This window comes from Salvelinus fontinalis, chromosome 30, assembly GCF_029448725.1.
Source record: "Salvelinus fontinalis isolate EN_2023a chromosome 30, ASM2944872v1, whole genome shotgun sequence".
In the NCBI taxonomy this organism is placed as follows: domain Eukaryota; kingdom Metazoa; phylum Chordata; class Actinopteri; order Salmoniformes; family Salmonidae; genus Salvelinus; species Salvelinus fontinalis.
The window spans coordinates 29,317,244-29,338,414 of record NC_074694.1 but is presented as its reverse complement, the minus strand read 5'-3'; the positions used below and the strand labels follow the sequence as shown (position 1 = coordinate 29,338,414).

General features: G+C 44.3%; 1 protein-coding gene across 1 annotated transcript in view; it reads left to right on the top strand.

Annotated features, from left to right (window-relative positions):
• Nucleotides 1-8,337: 8,337 nt before the first annotated feature.
• The window catches only part of LOC129828986 (protein shisa-9B-like), a 50,404-nt gene continuing 37,570 nt past the window's right edge, over nucleotides 8,338-21,171 (top strand). The window contains exons 1-2 of the mRNA XM_055890352.1: nucleotides 8,338-9,929; nucleotides 10,383-10,490. Of these exons, the coding sequence (XP_055746327.1) occupies nucleotides 9,301-9,929; nucleotides 10,383-10,490 (737 nt within the window). The 5' untranslated portion in view covers nucleotides 8,338-9,300. The remainder of the gene's footprint in view (nucleotides 9,930-10,382; nucleotides 10,491-21,171) is intronic.

Genomic DNA, 21,171 nt, shown 5'->3' with positions numbered 1-21,171 from the left:
GCTGCTTGATCTTTTGTTGGTGGGTGGTTCTGTAACGGAATTCCTCCTCATACGAAGAGGAGGAGTAGTGATTCGACCAAAATGCAGCGTGGTTATGTGACATAATGATTTATTAAACAAGACGAAGACGAAACGAAATACACTTGATAAACTACAAAACAAATGAACGATGTAGACAGACCTGGACACGAACTTACATATAACGTGAATAACGCATGAACAGGAAACAGACTACATACAAAACGAACGAACGATACCGAAACAGTCCCGTGTGGCATAACATACAGACACTGACACAGGAGACAACCACCCACAAACAAACAGTGTGAAAACACCTACCTTAATATGGCTCTCAATCAGAGGAAATGAAAACCACCTGCCTCTAATTGAGAGCCATATCAGGACACCCTATTAACCAACATAGAAACACATAACATAGACTACCCACCCAAACTCACGCCCTGACCGTCAAACACATACAAAATAACAGAAAACCGGTCAGGAACGTGACATAACCCCCCCCTTAAGGTGCGAACTCCGGGCGCACCAGCACAAAGTCTAGGGGAGGGTCTGGGTGGGCGTCTGACCACGGTGGTGGCTCAGGCTCTGGGCGAGGTCCCCACCCCACCATAGTCAATCCCAACTTACGTCTCCCCCTTAGAATGACCACCTTCCTATTCCACCCACTTAATTTAAAGAGTACCGTCGATATAAGGGGCAGCACCGGGATAAGGTAGCTCAGGACAGAGAGGTAGGTCAGGATAGAGAGGTAGGTCAGGATAGAGAGGTAGCTCAGGATAGAGGGGCAACTCCGGACTGAAGGGCAGCTCCGGACAGAGAGACAGCTCTGGACTGAGGGGCAGTTCTGGCTGACGGCTCTGGCTGGTCATGGCTCGCTGACGGCTCTGGCAGATCCTGTCTGGTTGGCGGCTCTGGCAGATCCTGTCTGGTTGGCGGCTCTGGCAGATCCTGTCTGGTTGGCGGCTCTGGCAGATCCTGTCTGGTTGGCGGCTCTGGCAGATCCTGTCTGGTTGGCGGCTCTGGCAGATCCTGACTGACGAATGGCTCTAGCGACTCCTGACTGACTAACGGCTCTGACGGCTCGGGACAGACGGGCGGCTCTAATGGCTCGGGACAGACGGATGGCTCAGACGGCACTGGGCAGACGGATGGCTCAGATGGCGCTGGGGAGACGGATGGCTCAGATGGCGCTGGGGAGACGGATGGCTCAGATTGCGCTGGGGAGACGGATGGCTCAGATGGCACTGGGGAGACGGATGGCTCAGATGGCGCTGTGGAGACGGATGGCTCTGGCCGGATGAGGCGCACTGTAGGCCTGGTGCGTGGTGCCGGAACTGGAGGCACCGGGCTAAGGACACGCACCTTCAGGCTAGTGCGGGGAGCAGGGACAGGGGACACTGGACTCTCGATGCGCACTATAGGCCTGGTGCGTGGTACCGGCACTGGTGGTACCGGGCTGAGGGCACGCACCTCAGGGCGAGTGCGGGGAGAAGGAACAGTGCGTACAGGGCTCTCAGGACGCACAGGAGGCTTGGTGCATGGTGCCGGAACTGGAGGCACTGGGCTGGAGACACGCACCAGTACGTCTCCTCGGGCCGGCTTACATGGCACCAGCCTTACGCATGGTGTCCCCGGTTCACCTACATAGCCCGGTGCGGGTTATTCCACCTCCCCGCACTGGTCGGGCGACGGGGAGCATACAACCAGGTAAGGTTGGGCAGGCTCAGTGCTCAAGGGAGCCAGTACGCCTGCACGGTCCGGTATTTCCGGCGCCACCTCCCCACTATGTTAGCTGGGTCTGGGGCAAAAGTCTGACACCAATCAGGCCCCCGAGGACTGGAGTTGCCCAGGCCTGTGTTAGATATTACTGCACTGTCAGAGCTAGAAACACAAGCATTTCACTACACCCGCAATAACATCTGCTAAACACGTGTATGTGACCAATAAAATTTGATTTGATTTGATATACCACAAATAACAGCCCTTAGCCGTGGGAAATTGTCCATATACCACACACCCCTGAGGTGCCTTATTGCTATTATAAACTGGTCACTAACATAATTAGAACAGTAAAAAAAAAAAAAAAATCATTCCCGTGGTACATATCTGATATACCATGGCTTTCAACCAATCAGCATTCAGGGCTCAAACCACCCCGTTTGTATTTAAGAATTAAGTCCCAAAGGGTGGGGTATATGGCCAATATGCCACGGCTAAGGGCTGTTCTTAGGCACAACAATGCAGAGTGTATACTTTCAGCCAATCAGCATTATGGGCTTGAACCACCCAGTTTATAATTGTAAATAAGTTGTGTTTGCGCAAGTGCATAACTATAGATAAATCCAACAGGAGAGTTTGAGTGATGAAAGTTGGACAGAGGATCCTGAAATCTCTGTGCAAGAACTTCCAAAAAGGAATGTGCTGTTATTATGTGCCAGATGTTAAGGCTACAAACCGTTATAAATGGCCTATTTGAATGTGCTGTTATTATGTGCCAGATGTTAAGGCTACAAACCGTTATAAATGGCCTATTTGAATGTGCTGTTATTATGTGCCAGATGTTAAGGCTACAAACCGTTATAAATGGCCTATTTGAATGTGCTGTTATTATGTGCCAGATGTTAAGGCTACAAACCGTTATAAATGGCCTATTTGAATGTGCTGTTATTATGTGCCAGATGTTAAGGCTACAAACCGTTATAAATGGCCTATTTGAATGTGCTGTTATTATGTGCCAGATGTTAAGGCTACAAACCGTTATAAATGGCCTATTTGAATGTGCTGTTATTATGTGCCAGATGTTAAGGCTACAAACCGTTATAAATGGCCTATTTGAATGTGCTGTTATTATGTGCCAGATGTTAAGGCTACAAACCGTTATAAATGGCCTATTTGAATGTGCTGTTATTATGTGCCAGATGTTAAGGCTACAAACCGTTATAAATGGCCTATTTGAATGTGCTGTTATTATGTGCCAGATGTTAAGGCTACAAACCGTTATAAATGGCCTATTTGAATGTGCTGTTATTATGTGCCAGATGTTAAGGCTACAAACCGTTATAAATGGCCTATTTGAATGTGCTGTTATTATGTGCCAGATGTTAAGGCTACAAACCGTTATAAATGGCCTATTTGAATGTGCTGTTATTATGTGCCAGATGTTAAGGCTACAAACCGTTATAAATGGCCTATTTGAATGTGCTGTTATTATGTGCCAGATGTTAAGGCTACAAACCGTTATAAATGGCCTATTTGAATGTGCTGTTATTATGTGCCAGATGTTAAGGCTACAAACCGTTATAAATGGCCTATTTGAATGTGCTGTTATTATGTGCCAGATGTTAAGGCTACAAACCGTTATAAATGGCCTATTTGAATGTGCTGTTATTATGTGCCAGATGTTAAGGCTACAAACCGTTATAAATGGCCTATTTGAATGTGCTGTTATTATGTGCCAGATGTTAAGGCTACAAACCGTTATAAATGGCCTATTTGAATGTGCTGTTATTATGTGCCAGATGTTAAGGCTACAAACCGTTATAAATGGCCTATTTGAATGTGCTGTTATTATGTGCCAGATGTTAAGGCTACAAACCGTTATAAATGGCCTATTTGAATGTGCTGTTATTATGTGCCAGATGTTAAGGCTACAAACCGTTATAAATGGCCTATTTGAATGTGCTGTTATTATGTGCCAGATGTTAAGGCTACAAACCGTTATAAATGGCCTATTTGAATGTGCTGTTATTATGTGCCAGATGTTAAGGCTACAAACCGTTATAAATGGCCTATTTGAATGTGCTGTTATTATGTGCCAGATGTTAAGGCTACAAACCGTTATAAATGGCCTATTTGCGAGATGTACTTGTTATTTTAATAGGCATAGGATACTGACTAAAATCTGGGTTTATAATTGCAATTCAACTTTGCCATGGTTTGCTGAGCTAGATGCAGGTAGCCTGTAGGCCCTGATATGCCAACATGTCAACATCTCATTTCAGGGAAAAGTCCACAATGAAACTGACATTAAATGTGGAGAATGATTCATTTGCGATAGGAGAGATGACCATGTTCACTATTGATAACTTCCAATTTAATGAGCTAAACATGGCCTTTAATACTTTAATAATAACACAAGGCTACAGCAACAGTTACAGGCTTTTTGTTAAATCCGTTTGCCAGCTCCAGTGGCACAAATTGATTTGCAATGTCTCCAGTGGTATTATAATTTCAATATATGTATTGTATCAAATGGTACACTACACTTAATGGCCTTAATGGCCAACAGATGCCAATGTAGAATATTATTCTCCACATTTAAAGTAATTTTCATTGTGGACTTTTCCCCGTGACACAAGCACTTGAAGGAGTTCCATAACTTCAATTTCAAATGTCCACTCGCGCAGTGCTCCAGACCCTAGAACTGAGCATGAGTACAACCCCTTACCTTGATGCTGTTATCCATAAGAAAAGTCGACATTAGAATGCAGTTTACTTTAAATCACCTCTGCGCGAATTTGACTAAAGAGCTCTAGTGCGCCTAAAGTCGTTTTCCAATGCTTTGTTGCCTTATTCCAGTTGTAGCGCGTTAATATGTTTTATGGGAAAAGGCTGTCTCCATAATGAACAATCTAAACAGCCTACCTACAACTGGTAAAAAGTTGTCACGATGTGCGAATGTGCTGCTCTGTCACGGTGACTCAAATGCCCTCGGTGCAGTACTCTATCAACCAGTGCGCTCAACGCACACATACCCCTCCGCCCCCCCTCTCCCCCACTCATTAAAAAAATATATCTCTTTTTTATTTTATTTCACCTTTATTTAACCAGATAGGCTATTTGAGAACAAGTTCTCATTTGCAACTGCGACCTGGCCAAGATAAAGCAAAGCAGTGTGACACAGACAACAACACAGAGTTACACATGGAGTAAACAATAAACAAGCCAATAACACAATAAACAAGTCAATGACACAGTAGAAAAAAGAAAGTCTATATACAGTGTGTGCAAAATGCATGAGGAGGTAGGCAATAAATAGGCCATAGGAGCGAATAATTACAATTTAGCAGATTAACACTAGAGTGATAAATGAGCAGATGATGATGTGCAAGTAGAGATACTGGTGTGCAAAAGAGCAGAACGAGTTTTAATGACTCCAACCTAACTGTATGTAAACTTCCGACTTCAACTCTATATATATAATATTTATTTTTTATTTTTTATACTGTATATATTTATTTATTTATTGTGATTTATCAGGGGGTGCTGCAGCACCCCCAGGATCCCTACTTCACGCGGCTATGCATATTTGTTGCCTCCAATGCCTTCAGAAAGTATTCCCACTCCTTGACTTTTTACAAATTTTGTTGTGTTGCAGCCATAATTTCAAATGGATTAAATTGAGATTTTGTTTCACTGGTTTACACACAATACCCCATAATGTCAAAGTGGAATGATGTTTTTCAAATTTTTTACAAATTAATAAAAAATGAAAAGCTGAAATGTCTTGAGTCAATAAGTGTTCAACCCCTTTGTCATTGGAAGCCTAAATAAGTTCAGGAGTAAAAATGTGCTTAACAAGTCACATAATACACGGCATGCACTCACTCTGTGTTATAATAGTGTTTAACATTATTTTATTTTATGACTTTCTCATCTCTGCGCACCCCACATAAAATTATCTGTAATGTCCCTCAGTTTAGCAATGCATTTCAAATACAGATTCAACCACAAAGACCAGGGAGGTTTTCTAATGCCTAGCAAAGAAGGGCACCTATTGGTTGATGGGTAAAACAAATAAAAAGCAGACAGTTAATATCCCTTTGAGCATGATGAAGTTATTAATTACACTTTGGACACTGTATCAATATACCCAGTCACTACAAAGACACAGGCATCCTTCCTAACTCAGTTTCCGAAGAGGAAAGAAAACGCCCAGGGATTTAGTTCCAGAGTTTAATGGCTTTGATAGGAGAAAGCTGAGGATGGATCAACAACATTGTAGTTACTCCACAATACTAACCCAATTGACAGAGTGAAAAGACAGAAGTCTGTATAAAATAAAAATATTCCAAAACATGCATCCTGTTTGCAAAATGGCACTAAAGTAAAACACCAAAATAATGTGGCAAAGAAATTAACTTTATGTCCTGAATACAAAGTATTATATTTGGGACAAATCCAACACAAAATGTAAATGAGTACCACTATTTATATTTTCAAGCATGGTGGTGGCTGCATCATGTTATGGGTATTTTTGCCATCGGCAAGGACTAGGGAGTTTTTTTGGATAAAAAGAAATGAAATACAGCTAACCACAGTCAAAATCCTAGAGGAAAACCTGGTTCAGTCTGCTTTCCAACAGACACTGGGAGACAAATTAACCTTTCATCAGGACAAAAACCTAAAACACAAGGCCAAATATACACTGGAGTTGCTTACCAAGATGACGTTGAATATTCCTCGGTGGCCTAGTTACAGACTCAAGTCATCTTGAAAATCTATGGCAGAACTTGAAAATGCCTGTTTAGCAATGATCAACAACCAACTTGACAAAGCTTGAAGAATTTTAAAAAGAACAACGTGCAAAGAAAGCTCTTAGAGACTTACCCAAAAAGACTCAAAGATGTAATCGCTGCCAAAGGGGATTCTAACATGTATTGACTTAAGCGTGTGAATACTTATGTAAATGAGATGTTTCTGTATTTAATTTTCAATAAATTTGCTACAATTTAAACAAATATGTTTTCACTTTGTTGTTATGGGGTATTGTGTGTAGATGGGCGAGAGAGAAAAATAGATTAAATCAATTTAGAATTCAGGCTGTAACCCAACAAAATGTGGAGTAAGTCAAGGGAAATTAATACTTTCTGAAGGCTCTGTATCTGTCTTTCCTACAGCTTCATTCCTCTGTTCTTCTTTGCTCATAATCCCTTGCTTCCGTAGCCCTGTCGTTCCGCTGCCTCTCTCTCTCTCTCGCTTTCCCCATTGGCCCAGTATCGCTCTCTCTTTTTCACTTTCAGGTCTCCAGTCGTATTTTCTCCTGCTTTTCCTCCCCCACTCTCACGTTGTACTTACTATACACCCCCTGTTGTCCCCTATTCCCTCTTCTCTCTCTCTCTTTCTATTTATCTCTCTCTCTGACCAAGAAAGACCATACAAAGGAAGAGGTGAACAGACACACACAGTCACTGAACTGCTTTGGCGGAAGTGAAAGTGTTGAGAAAGGAGAGGAAAGGGAGGATGGTGAAAGTGAAGTAAAGGAGCGTAAAGAAGAGTAGAGCAACGGTTGAGGGAGAGCAAAAACCCTTGTCAATCTGTACCTGTTTATAATTTCAAACAATTTAGGTTTTCTATAATCCACACTGGGAGAAACTGTTCTAATCTGAGCTGGCGTCAGTGTGTGTGCAGATATGCGGAGAGGAACACCAGGCTCTTGTCGTTGGATTCCAGCTGCTGTGGTTTTGGCTGACAGGCGGAGGGTATCGCTGTGGTCTCGCTCCAGGATGGAATTGGAAACAAACCAAACACATGGAGGATTCCAGAGTTGGAACTCTGGACTTAATCTGGCAGACACACACACACACACACACACGCACACGCACACACGCACACGCACACACGCACACACACACACACACACACACACACACACACACACACACACACACACACACACACACACACACACACACACACACACACACACACACACACACAGACACACACAGACACACATACGAACACACCCACCCTCACATGCACACACTCATTTGTGTGAGAGGGTGGAAAGAAATCGAATGAGTGTAGGACAAATGAGAAGCAGACTGAGAGATAAAAAGAGCACCCGCAACTAAACAACAGGAGGGATAAAAACAGGTGTTAGCTGTTCACTGCCTGACTTTTAGCTACATACCTTTAGACAGAGCAGAACAAACACACACACACTTACATACAGTACTTATTAAAAACAGGGTAATTTGTGACAGAAAGTAAAGAACATCTCAGTTGTGCTCTTTTTTTATATCTTCCACTACCCTCCTTCGTTCTCAGGGGATGATGTGAGCAGCAGCTGTATATGATTGCCTCCCCTCCCTCACTCTCCCTCCCTTTCTCCTTCTCTCTCTCTCTTTCTCTCTCTCTCTCTCTCTCTCTCTCTCTCTCTCTCTCTCTCTCTCTCTCTCTCTCTCTCTCTCTCTCTCTCTCTCTCTCTCTCTCTCACTCTCCCTCCCTCCCTTTCTCCTTCTCTCTCTCTCTCCTTTTCTCTCTCTCTCTCTCTCTCTCTCTCTCTCTCTCTCTCTCTCTCTCTCTCTCTCTCTCTCTCTCTCTCTCTCTCTCTCTACTCTCACACTGTCTTGCTCTTCCTCTCTCTCTCTTCCTCTCGCGCTCTCGTTCATTGTGTTGAGCAGAGGGGATTGAATTTGGCTCCTGAACTGTTACGTTTTCACAGAGCTTAGAGCGAGTCGCATTCAACAGCACACACACACTCTCACACACACACTCTCACACACACCCCCTCGCGCACACACACACACGCGCACGCACACAGGGAGGATTGTCAGCAAGCGCAGCGCGGTGCTCTGTGGGATTGCAACCACAAGTGGACTGGTCTGGTCTGGACCTCCAAGCCACCCTCAAACACTGAGCTAGGAGGAGGAACAGGGAAACACTGCTTTAACGAGAGGAGAGGTCGCCTGTGGTGGACAAAGCTGCTACAAAACTACTTGGGGAATGGAAAAAACATAAGGAAAAATACAAACTCCTTTACCTTATAGAGAAAAATGATGAGTAAAGTTTGTGGTTAATTGTTCATGTAATATACCGTGGTATATTGAAACTGCTGCTTTCTCTAAAGGCAATTTCAAAAGACAAAGGTAAGACAAACCTACTACGATGGTTCAGAGGATTTTAGTCCAGAGCATCAGATATTTTAGCTATTTTGCACTGTTCTGAGTAACCGGCATGCTTGTACCAAAACAAAAATGTAAAATCTACAAACACTCTCTGTCTGTTCCCATTATTCATAAATCGCATATGTGAGTGATTGAACTGTGGGTGAACCTTTCAATTATGTTGAAAAACTATGGAACGTCAGTTAGTATTCGTTTGTTTGAGAGACAGGAACCACATACTTTAGATTTTTGGACTATTAGATTTTTCTTTGTTGTTTCTCCCCAAACTTGTTGTTCTGTCTCTGACTACAAGCCCTGCTCTGAGACTTTGACCTCTGGTCTGACCCACCATAGAGGACTGTTCTAAAGCCTCAGCTTGGCACTGAGGATGGGGTGTACCATGGCAGCTTGCCCCCTGTCCTGCCTCCTCCTCATCCTATCCTTCATCCTGACGGGGCCCAGCCTGGCCCAGGACCTCACCAGCTCCACCACCACTGACCCGGACACTGTCCAAACCCAGACAGCCAATCAGACAGCTCCGATGACCCCCACCATAACGGAGCCCGTCACCACGCTAGTAACCACAGAGTTCAGTGGCGTGTCGACGCCCAGCGGTGACATCGCGGATGATGAGGATGCCATCCCTACCAAAGGCACCCGTTGCCAAGGTTACTACGATGTGATGGGCCAGTGGGACCCACCTTTCAACTGCAATATGGGTGTTTTCCTGTACTGCTGTGGCACCTGCTTCTACCGCTTCTGCTGCCAGTTCAGAGGGCAGCGGCTCGACCAGAGCATCTGCTCAAACTATGACACACCCATCTGGGCCAACACGGGCAAGCCCATCACCACGGTGACCGAGGGCCATGGCAACCAGGAGAGAGACCGCACCCATATGATTGTCTACATCATCTGTGGAGTGGTGGCCATCATGGTGCTGGTGGGCATCTTCACCAAGCTGGGCCTGGAGAAGAGCAGGGGATCGGCAGGGGCGCAGAACGACCTCAGCAACTCCAGGTGAGGGAGAGTGTGTGTGTGTGTGTGTGTGTGTGTGTGTGTGTGTGTGTGTGTGTGTGTGTGTGTGTGTGTGTGTGTGTGTGTGTGTGTGTGTGTGTGTGTGTGTGTGTGTGTGTGTGTGTGTGTGTGTGTGTGTGTGTGTGTGTGTGTGTGTGTGTGTGTGTGTGTGTGTGTGTGTACATGTGCCTGCAACCATCAACTGAATCAGGGAAATTCCACTACATCATTCTCTTTTGGCAAATTTTAAAGAAATGTGTGTGTTGTGTTGTCAGGAGAAACAAATAAATGTTTTCATACCCACTGATAAGACATGCTATGATTTGTGTATTTCATCAAAATTTCACAAACTTGTTCAGGAAGCTACCTGATCACTTTAGCCAGTATTGTAATTACATTCATGTTGAATATTGAAGGTAACTGCAGGGTGATGTTGTGTTTACCAACAATCTTTAGGGAATATGACCTGCTCCAGAAAGTGAGAGGGAGAGAGAGAGAGCGAGGAGAAGAAAGGCACAAAGGAAAAGAGACAAAGAGAGGAAGGAGATCACAATATGGCCAGAGGTACAGTATAGTAATCTATAGATATCGAGCAAAATCTGTTTACAGTACAAGCCAAAAATTCCGCATATACTTATCAAAACAAAACATTGAGGGGAAGTTTCAAGTATTCCAAATAATGTATCATATTCCCCAATAGCTACAGTATGTAGATCACATGACTTCTCATTCAGGCTTCATCTCACTGTACAGCGTTTTAGCCAGCATCAGTCAGGTTAAATATCTGGTTCAGTGTTGGAGCAGAACCCCATGGACATCATTACTGAAACACTGCTGTGCTACATGGTGTCAACTCTCCCTCCTTTAATCAGTTTTCCTCTTGTCTTTCCTCCTCCTTATCTCTCTTTCTTTTGTATTACACCTTTCTCTCCTCTCTTCCGGCAGCCCTTGGGTTTTTGAGGTAATCAACAGAAGCAGGGCTGCAGGGGAGAAGAGATTTTGCCCCATCAGAATCTTTCTCTCTCTCTCTCCCTCTCCCTCTCTCTCTCCCTCTCCCCCTCTCTCTCTCTCTTTCTCCCTTTCAAACTCCCTTTCTTTGTGTTGTTTTCCCCCCCATTCCTCTCCCTTTCACGCTTTCTCTCCCTTTCACACTTTCTCTCCCTTTGTCCTTTTCCCTCTCTCCTCCACTTCCCCTCTATCGCTCCCTTCTCACGACTGCTGACTTATGTTGCCTCTTTTACAGTAATGTCTATATTAGCCAATAGTTAATAACTCCGCCATGGTTTCATATAACTCCACCTAGCCAATATTGAGATATGGAAATCTTCTAATGACCTCAATGATCCCCCTGTCATAAAAAAGTTTTTAAAATACATTTAATAAATAAATAAAAAGCCCAAAGCAATGTTTTTATTGCTCTCTGAAATCCACGTATATGCAGTAGTTATCCCACAGGGAGTGAACAGTTGCTCTCATACGAGGCCGTCTACATCTTCAGTTTGGATAAATATTCCCAGGATTTAATGTTTTTCAGAGGTTAACACCTCTCAAAAATAGAACGCTCCCCGATTATATACACTCCTCGGCTGATTAACACTTCTTAACAGATTAACTGCCCTGGCCAGATTAGACTCGCACAGATTAAATCAACTTCACCCAGATTACTGGAATGCTGTCGCTACTCCTCTGCTACCCAGTTATTACTCCTGGCTGGTCTAGCTGTGTAGCTCTAGAGGCCAACTCATTTCTACACAGACCATTTTGTCCATCTCTCTCTCTCGCTCTCTCTCTCTTCCTTTCTGTCTCCCTCTTTCGGCAACAGGCACACTGCAGTGTTGCTCTATAGGGCCCTTATTAGACCAGCATGGGGTGTCTGTCTCTCACATCTGGTAGTCAGCTTCTACCAGGGCAGGTGTTAGTTCATTACTCCTCTTAATCCCCCTCTAAAACCTCACAGCAGTTAGCAGTGTACGGTCCATCACACACTGCTCCAATTCTTGATTCCCAAAGGACAGAATGTGCCACTCTACCCGCCCCCAGGTGATGCATGTCGAATCTAATGGAAGATATCAACTGGAAGGGACTTAAAACAAACAACAATGACATTCATCCTAAAAGGCATCATGCCTGACATACTGTATAGTGATTTATAGTTCAATTAACAACAAGAATGATGATACTGACGTTTAGGTTGTGGTAGTGCATGGTTCAGATCACAACATTCAGAGAACACGGGCCCCAGGCATGATAGCATGGCTAAAAGTATCCACTTTACACCACCATGGGTGAGAATTAACATGGGGAAGAGAGAGGCCTGGTGTGGTGGTCCATTGATCTGATCTAAGTGTGTGTGTGTGTGTGTGCATGCATGTGCCTGTGCGCGCGCCCGCACATGTTTGTGTGAGAAGGACACACAGCAAGCCATTGGCCCTTTAGATATCGTGTTATATAACCTGGGACTAAGATGGCTTCTAAAAGGGCTTGACCCTTGTTATACTGCTATGTCCTTCAATAAGGCAAATAAACAATAGAAATGTCCGAAAATAAACCTCAACAAATGTAATTGCTTTCCCAATTCCCACTCTACATTCTTCTTTGATGAGCTACACCTTTTATGTCGCCTTTCCTTTGCTGCTGAGTTTCAGTGTGACTTTCAGTATGTTGTTGTAAAAAAATAAGATGAAATCGTAAAACACCCCTTTCCTGCAGTCAAATTACCAACTAGTGGCCTCATGGGTGGAATGTTACAAATCTTTTTCATAATTTTATAATTAATAAGCATTGTTTCAAAAAACCTGTCGAAACTCCAGTGTTTCTATGTCAAACATTTTTGTAATATTCCAGTCTTCTGTGATGTACAGTATATACAGTGTAATACCTGACATAGTACAGGTGTCTTCTTTGTTTTAAGCCTAGAACCATATATTTACCTGATTTGTTTGATATTAATAGTTAACGATTATATACTTGGCATTTCTGTTCTATTAAGGCTGTGTTTCTGTAAATGGATGGTTTCCACTCTAGCTTCCTGCAGTTAGTCTGGGCGTATGGTCAAGTAAGTGGGTTTTCCTTGAGATACCTTAAACTGACAATGACTTGGTTATAAAAACCTAAAGCTGGCATTCCATAGACAAGATGTGGTGTGTGACCCGAGATAGAGATAGCCTGGAAGAGTTTTGAACAATCCCTCATTGTCTCATCTTCCTGTCATCTGGGAAACTAAGCCGGATTGGGGGTAAAACAACATCCGTACGGATAACCAGGAGATGAACCAAGGTGGTTTATGATGCCCCCCGATCCGCATGGGAGGGGTGGAACTAGCCCTGACTAAGCATTTTTAGGTCTCCTATATTTAAAAAAACATATATTTATCCTTTATTTAACTAGGCAAGTCAGTTAAGAACACATTCTTATTTACAATGACGGCCTAGGAACAGTGGGTTAACTGCCTTGTTCAGGGGCAGAACGACAGATGTTTACCTTTTGGTTACTGGCCCAACACTCTAACCACTAGGCTACCTGTTTTTTTATTATCAGTTAGGCTGCTCGGCCCAACAGTCAAGAGTGTTGTGTTGACTAGTCTCAATATTGCAATAATTAATCAATATTAAATAAAGACGATTGTTTGAAGAAATAATAAAGCCTCTCTCAGTATGAATTTCCACGACACAACCCAAAGGAAGATGCAGACAGACAGACAGACAGTTGGGTACTTATAGAACGCAGCACACCCCTCCTCTCCTTCTTCCTCTATCCTATCCCTCTATCATTCAGCTTTCCTTCAGAGTTGGTTTATGTTTGCTATGAGTGCTCTCTGATTTTATACACCCCTCTCCATCCGTTCATCCTAGTCCAGCTGTGATGGATACTTAGTGACATTTGCCTTCCCCTGACTTCCTCCTCGGGCTCTCCCTCTCACCCCTGGACAGACACACATGAGGGCCACTGCTCATTGACTCAGCTCCAAGGGGTTGAATTCTCATGTTACCATTTTTTCTGAATATCACAACATGGAGCAGAATTGGATGTAAGGCAAGCTAGATACCACGCTGTCAGGGAAACCAACATCAGGGGACTCTGTTGTGAGGCGAGGAAGAGAGAAAGTGTTGAGGTAGTATTAATGAATCATCTGTGCCCAGACCTGCCGCTAGTTATAGCATATAGTGACCATGTATCCTGTGTTTGGCTGTCCATAGAGGACAGGATAGTGTGCTTGTGAGTTTTAAAGACGGTTTCCTGTGTGGTTCTGCCTGGATGCCACTGCATGTTTTATGCCCAATTCCAAATCGATTTTTAACCTCTAACACCTCAGCACTTGTTTGGATCTGAAAAGATTGGATAGATAATATACAGGTTTAAACAGTATTTCCTGGAATCCTGTGTGTTTCTGAATGACACTGAATGTTTTTAATTATCAATTCCATATGGAACCCTAGCTTCTACCTTCTGAGCACTTGTTTAGATCTGCGTACCATTAGGCAGTAGCATTGGGCAGCGTGCCCAATATGATATTACAAATGCTAAAACCAATCTATTATTTTTAAATTAAGACTATAGAAATGATGGATAGGGGTCGATTTGTAATTGGTTATTGGTGTTCCCCAAGTTTCTCTGAATGGGTGTACATGTTCCCATATGGCCGTAGAGTGCCACTAGGTGTATGTGAGCGCTGTAACCATAATCCAAACTGACAGGGCATTCTGAGTGAGATTTAACTGCATTGTTGATAGAGGGATGGAGAGGGGGGAATTAAGAGAGCGCTAGTGGGAAAGAAAAAGGAAAAGGGAGATAAAGGGAGAAAGAGATGAAGGGAGGGTAAGAGAGAAAGATGGGGAAAGGTAGAGAGGGAGAAATATGGAGAGGGAAAGAGAAAGGGAGAAAGGCTGCGATGTACAGAGCGAACGGGAGGGAGAGGCAGAGTGAGAGTGACATCAGAAAGCATTGGGGCTGACGCAGAAAGAGAGGTTAAGCATTGTTTTTGGAAAAGGTCAGCTGAGGTGACATACATTCATAAACATACAAACGCGAAAACACATACACACCCCATCACAACTCATCAAGGCCTAATTTGTTTGCTGTAGTCTCCTTCCTGTCCATTGTTCTCTTGTTACTCTGTGCTCATCATCATCACAAGCACGCCAATTTCAACAATTCACATTACATTATTCACACCGATTCCAAATCCAGGCCAGGGTATGAACCCAAAGTGCTCCAATGAAGTCTATGATAATAGTGCTGAAACTTAGAGTTTCCAGATATTTTCATTGAGAATATGGTTCATGAAGTCAAGGAGAAAGGACATCTATGCTTTTGAAACTGCACACAGAGTTAATAAAAAGAGAAATTACATTAGTACTTTTTGGGGGGGTAATTATTAAAAAAAAACAGTATTGTGATTTATCAGAGGTACTGCAGCACCCTCAGCACCCCTACTTCCCGTGGCTATACTTTGTTTATTATTGTATTTTTTATCTCTGAAGACTATCCAACTGTGCAGTTTCACAAAAATTCTGAACCTATGTACATTTTACGGACACAGTGTAACGGTTGTCGTCGGTGGAAAGAGAGGACCAAAGCGCAGCGTGGTTAGTGTTCATCTTATTTAATAATAATCCAAAACTGAACACTTCAAACACAAAACAACAAAGTGAAAACCGAAACAGTTCTGTCTGGTGCAGACACACAAAGACTGAAAATAACCACCCACAAAACCCAACAGAAAACAGGATACCTAAATATGGTTCCCAATCAGGGACAACGATTGACAGCTGCCTCTGATTGAGAACCATATCAGGCCAAACACAGAAATAGAAAACATAGACAACCCACCCAACTCACGCCCTGACCATGCCCCCCCCCCCCCCCCCCAGGTGCGGACTCCGGCCGCAAAACCTGAACCTATAGGGGAGGGTCTGGGTGGGCATTTGTCTGGCTCTGGCGCTGGACGTGTACCCCACTCCACCATAGTCTTAGTCCGCTTCTGTGGCCTCCTAGGAACGGCGACCCTCGCCGCCGACCTAGGACTGGCAACCCTATGAATGGGCCCCACTGGACTGAGGGGCGCCTCTGGACTGAGGGGCAGCTCCGGACTGAGGGGCAGCTCCGGACTGAGGGGCGGCTCCGGACTGACGAGCGGCTCCTGACTGGCGGGCGGCTCTGGCGGCTCCTGACTGGCGGGCGGCTCTGGCGGCTCCTGACTGGCGGGCGGCTCTGGCGGTTCCTGACTGGCGGGCGGCTCCGGCGGCTCCTGACTGGCGGGAGGCTCTGGCGGCTCCTGACAGACGGGCGGCTCAGGCGGCGCCGGACAGAAGGGCAGCTCAGGCGGCGCTGGACAGACGGACGGCTCAGGCGGCGCTGGACAGACGGGCGACGCTGGACTGACGGGAGACCCTGGCGGCGCTGGACAGACAGGCGGCTCAGGCGGCGCTCAGGCGGCGCTGGACAGACGGGAGACCCTGGCGGCGCTGGACAGACGGGAGTACCTGTAGTGAGGAGACAGAGAGACAGCCTGGTGCGGGGGGCTGCCACCGGAGGGCTGGTGCGTGGAGGTGGCACCGGATAGACCGGACCATGGAGGTGCACTGCAGGTCTGGAGCACCGAACATGCCCAACCTTACCTGGCTGAATGCTCCCCGTAGCCAAGCCAGTGCGACGAGGTGGAATGGGCCCCACTGGGCTGTGCTGGCGAACCGGGGACACCATGCGTAAGGCTGGTGCCATGTACCCCGGCCCAAGGAGACGCACTGGAGACCAGATGCGTTGAACCGGCTTCATGGCACCTGGCTCGATGCCCACTCTAGCCTGGCCGATACGAGGCGCTGCTATGTACCGCACCAGGCTATGCCTGCTCACCGGGGACACCGTGCGCCTCACGGCATAACACGGTGCCTGCCCGGTCCCTCTCTCTCCACGGTAAGCACGGGAGTTGGTTCAGGTCTCCTACCTGGCTTAGCCACACTCCCTGTGTGCCCCCCCAAAGACATTTTTGGGGCTGCCTCTCTGGCTTCCAGCTGCGCTTACGTGCAGCCTCCTCATACCACCGCCTCTCCGCTTTCGCTGCCTCCAGCTCAGCTTTGGGGCGGCGACACTCTCCAGCCTGTACCCAGGGTCCCTTGCCGTCCAGAATCTCCTCCCAGGTCCAAGAGTCCTGCGCTCGCTGCTGCTTTTGCCCGTTACCACGCTGCTTGGTCCTTTGTTGGTGGGTGGTTCTGTAACGGTTGTCGTCGGTGGAAGGAGAGGACCGAAGCGCAGCGTGGTTAGTGTTCATCTTATTTAATAATAATCCAAAACTGAACACTTCAAATACAAAACAACAAAGTGAAAAGCGAAACAGTTCTGTCTTGTGCAGACACACAAAGACTGAAAACAACCACCCACAAAACCCAACAGAAAATAGGCTACCTAAATATGGTTCCCAATCAGGCACAACGATTGACAGCTGCCTCTGATTGAGAAAATAACATAGACAACCCACCCAACTCACGCCCTGACCATGCTAAAACAAAAGACAAAACAAAAGAACTAAGGTCAGAACGTGACACACAGTATATTTAGTTTATTAGTTATCTTGTTTTTAGTCCCACCCTTCAGCTCCACTCAACCCTTCCCGTCTATCTCTGAACACCATCCAGTTTTGATTTCTATTTGCCATATATTTTTCAACTGTGCTGTGATGTTTCACAAAGATTTTAACCTTTCTATTCTCATAGTTTCTACAGATTGTAAATTAAAGATAAACATTTTTGCTAAGAATATTATTATATTATTGATCAATATTATTGCTTTTCAAATCACCCAGTAGTGCTATTTGCAGAGGTAGCTCCAGGTAAATGTTTCAATTCTTCAGCCATTCCTGAACCTGTGACTAAAAACAAGAAACAACCCGTATGGACAGTACCAAAACAAATAATCTAATGATTCTGGCTCTTCACAGCAAAATCTTCAGAGCTGGGATGGTTGTGTCTCCCATATATATATAACATTCTATTAGTTGCAATAATTTGTTATAATCATTGAAAATTTTAATTTTCTTTAACCAATTTTGGTCTTTAATGCAGGGCCGACAGACAAGTTTTTACTTTCTCCCCCTTCTACTTGTCGCTTCCATTTTTGCTTTAATGCTGCAATTAGTTGGTTGTAATTTTGGATAGAGCAGACATTTCCATATATTTTTGTTAGCTGCATGTGTGACATAACTCCACCAGTCCTATTTATGATATGCTAGTACATTACTTTACAGGGCTAGATTCCCTTATCATTAGAGTGGGGACTGTGCTGGGCTGGAAGCTGTGGTGGTGAATGACGAAGAGTAGGACTGAATGTTGCTAATTAGCCATCTTCCTTCCTGATATGGGAGGAGGGATAATTGATTGTTACACAACATTAGGAGACTCTCCTTTTAATTCGATATGATGCGCTTTCACTACAAAGGATTAGCGATGATGATATCACGAAAGCTCTGACGCAGGAAGTCAGATATAAGAGGCTATAGATACAGAGGCTACGTCCCAAATGGCACTCTATTCCCTATACAGAGCACTACTTTTGACCATGGGGTATGATCAAAAGCAATGCACTATATAGGGGATAGGGTGCCATTTGGCACGCATACAGAGACTGTACTGTATGTAGGCTGGGCTACGTGTCCTCGGTGATGCTCAATAATCCCCAGTTTACAATTGGCTCATTCATCCCCCTCCTCTCCCCTGTAACTATTCCCCAGGTCGTTGCTGCAAATGAGAACGTGTTCTCAGTCAACTTACCTGGTAAAATAACGGTAAAATAAAATAAATAAAAAAATAAAATAAAAATGCTGTGACCTTCCCTGCGCTCCAGGAGAAAGACATAATCCTATTGTTTCTCATTGACAGCAAGACGGCCATGTCTTTAATAACTGAATGACTCTTGTGATGTTATCATGAAGTTACTGGGATTCAAGTGGAATGGAGGATTATACCCTATGTTTTGTTTCTCACCTCCATGATCTTAAAGATACTGTATTGTTTTGATTTAATAGACAAACGCATTGCAGGCTGGGTCCCAAATGAGTGGGCAGTAATGATTAACATCCCCTGTTTCAATTTATTAACTGTTTTTTTTATCCCGTACTGATGGCCAGCATCTACCTTACCGTAGTCATTTAATTATAATTTCATCCTAATTTACATCAAACACACATTAGGCTAGTAGGAAAAGGATGACCGAGCACGCCCCCATTCTCATCGAAGGGGCTGTAGTGGAGCAGGTTGAGAGCTTCAAGTTCCTTGGTGTCCACATCACCAACAAACTTACATGGTCCAAGCCCACCAAGACAGTCGTGAAGAGGGCACGACAAAGCCTATTCCCCCTCAATAAACTAAAAAGATTTGACATGGGTACTGAGGTCCTCAAAAGGTTCTACAGCTGCAACATCGAGAGCATCCTGACTGGTTGCATCACTGCCTGGTACGGCAATTGCTCGGCCACTACAGAGGGTAGTGCGTACGGCCCCGTACATCACTGGGGCTAAGCTGCCTGCCATCCAGGACCTCTACACCAGGCGGTGTCAGAGGAAAGCCCTAAAAATAGTCAAAGACCCGAGCCACCCTAGTCATAGACTGTTCTCTCTACTACCGCATGACAAGCAGTGCCGGAGTGCCAAGGATAGGACAAAAATGCTTCTCAACAGTTTTTACCCCCAAGCCATAAGACTCCTGAACAGATAATCAAATGGCTACCCGGACTATTTGCATTGTGTGCCCCCCAACCCCTCTTATACGCTGCTGCTACTCTCTGTGTATCATATATGCATAGTCACTTTAACTATACATTCATGTACGTACTACCTCAATTGGCCCGGCCAACCAGTGCCCCCGCACATTGGCTAACCGAGCTATCTGCATTGTGTCCCGCCACCCACCACCCGCCAACCCCTCTTTTACGCTACTGCTACTCTCTGTTTATCATATATGCATAGTCACTTTAACCATATCTACATGTACATACTACCTCAATCAGCCCGACTAACCGGTGCCTGTATATAGCCTCGCTACTGTTATAGCCTCGCTACTGTATATAGCCTCGCTACTGTATATAGCCTCACTACTGTTATTTTTCACTGTCTTTTTTTACTGTTGTTTTTATTTCTTTACATACCTATTGTTCACCTAATACATTTTTTGCACTGTTGGTTAGAGCCTGTAAGTAAACCTTTCACTGTAAGGTCTACCTACACCTGTTGTATTCGGCGCACGTGACACATAAACTTTCATTTGATTTGATTAGTGTACATTTAGGATAAAACTTCCACATAGATAGAGCCTGAAATGGAAGTTCAATTTAGCCTCTATAAATGCCCTAAATGCCCAGAGATAAAAGCATTTTTTTTTGCAGATTAAACGCCTTAATCAGCAAGTTGTTTAGTAGCGAGCCAAAAGAAGAGAGAACCAAGCCCTAGGCAGTCTCAGTCTAGTGAGTAAGAGACAACATGAGGTAGCGAGGGAACGACAATAATGTAGGTTTAGAAAGAGAAATAAAGTAAAAGAGAGTGACATAAGAGAGGGTGAGAGAGAAAGAGAGAATGGAATATTTAGAGATTTAGGTGGCTTGAAAGAGAGAAATGTTTTAATTAAAAATAATACCTTTATTAGCCCAGTAGTTACATAATTTGAGCACAATCTTACCGAAACCAAAAACTTACAACCAAGCCCCTATTTTTATCCACTGTACACAGAACCCTCTTGAAGCTCTACACCTCTGCAAAGTCCCCCAGGCGATTCACCAGTTTACTAGCCTAGAATACACTAATTTCTTCTGCTGCTCTGTCTTTCACTACATACTTTAGGCTGAGACTGCCATCGTTGAAGTCATTTGTCATGATGAGGGGCACGAGTGGTGTTGTACAAAACAAAGTCATCAGCGATTGGTACTACTTAAGTAGTTTTTGGGGTATCTGTACTTTACTTTACTATTTATATTTTTGACAAGTTTTACTTTTACTTCAATACATTCCAAAATAAAATAATGTACGTTTTGCTCCATACATTTTCTCTTACACCCAAAGTACTTGTTACATTTTGAATAGTAGGACAGGAAAAATTAAACACAAATGCTTTGTTTGTAAATTATGTCTGAGTGTTGGAACATGCCCCTGGCTATCCGTAAATTTAAAAAAGAAAATGGTGCCGTCTGGTTTACTTAATATAGGGAATTTTAAATGATTTATACTTTTACTTTTACTTTCAATACTTAAGTATATTTTAGCAAT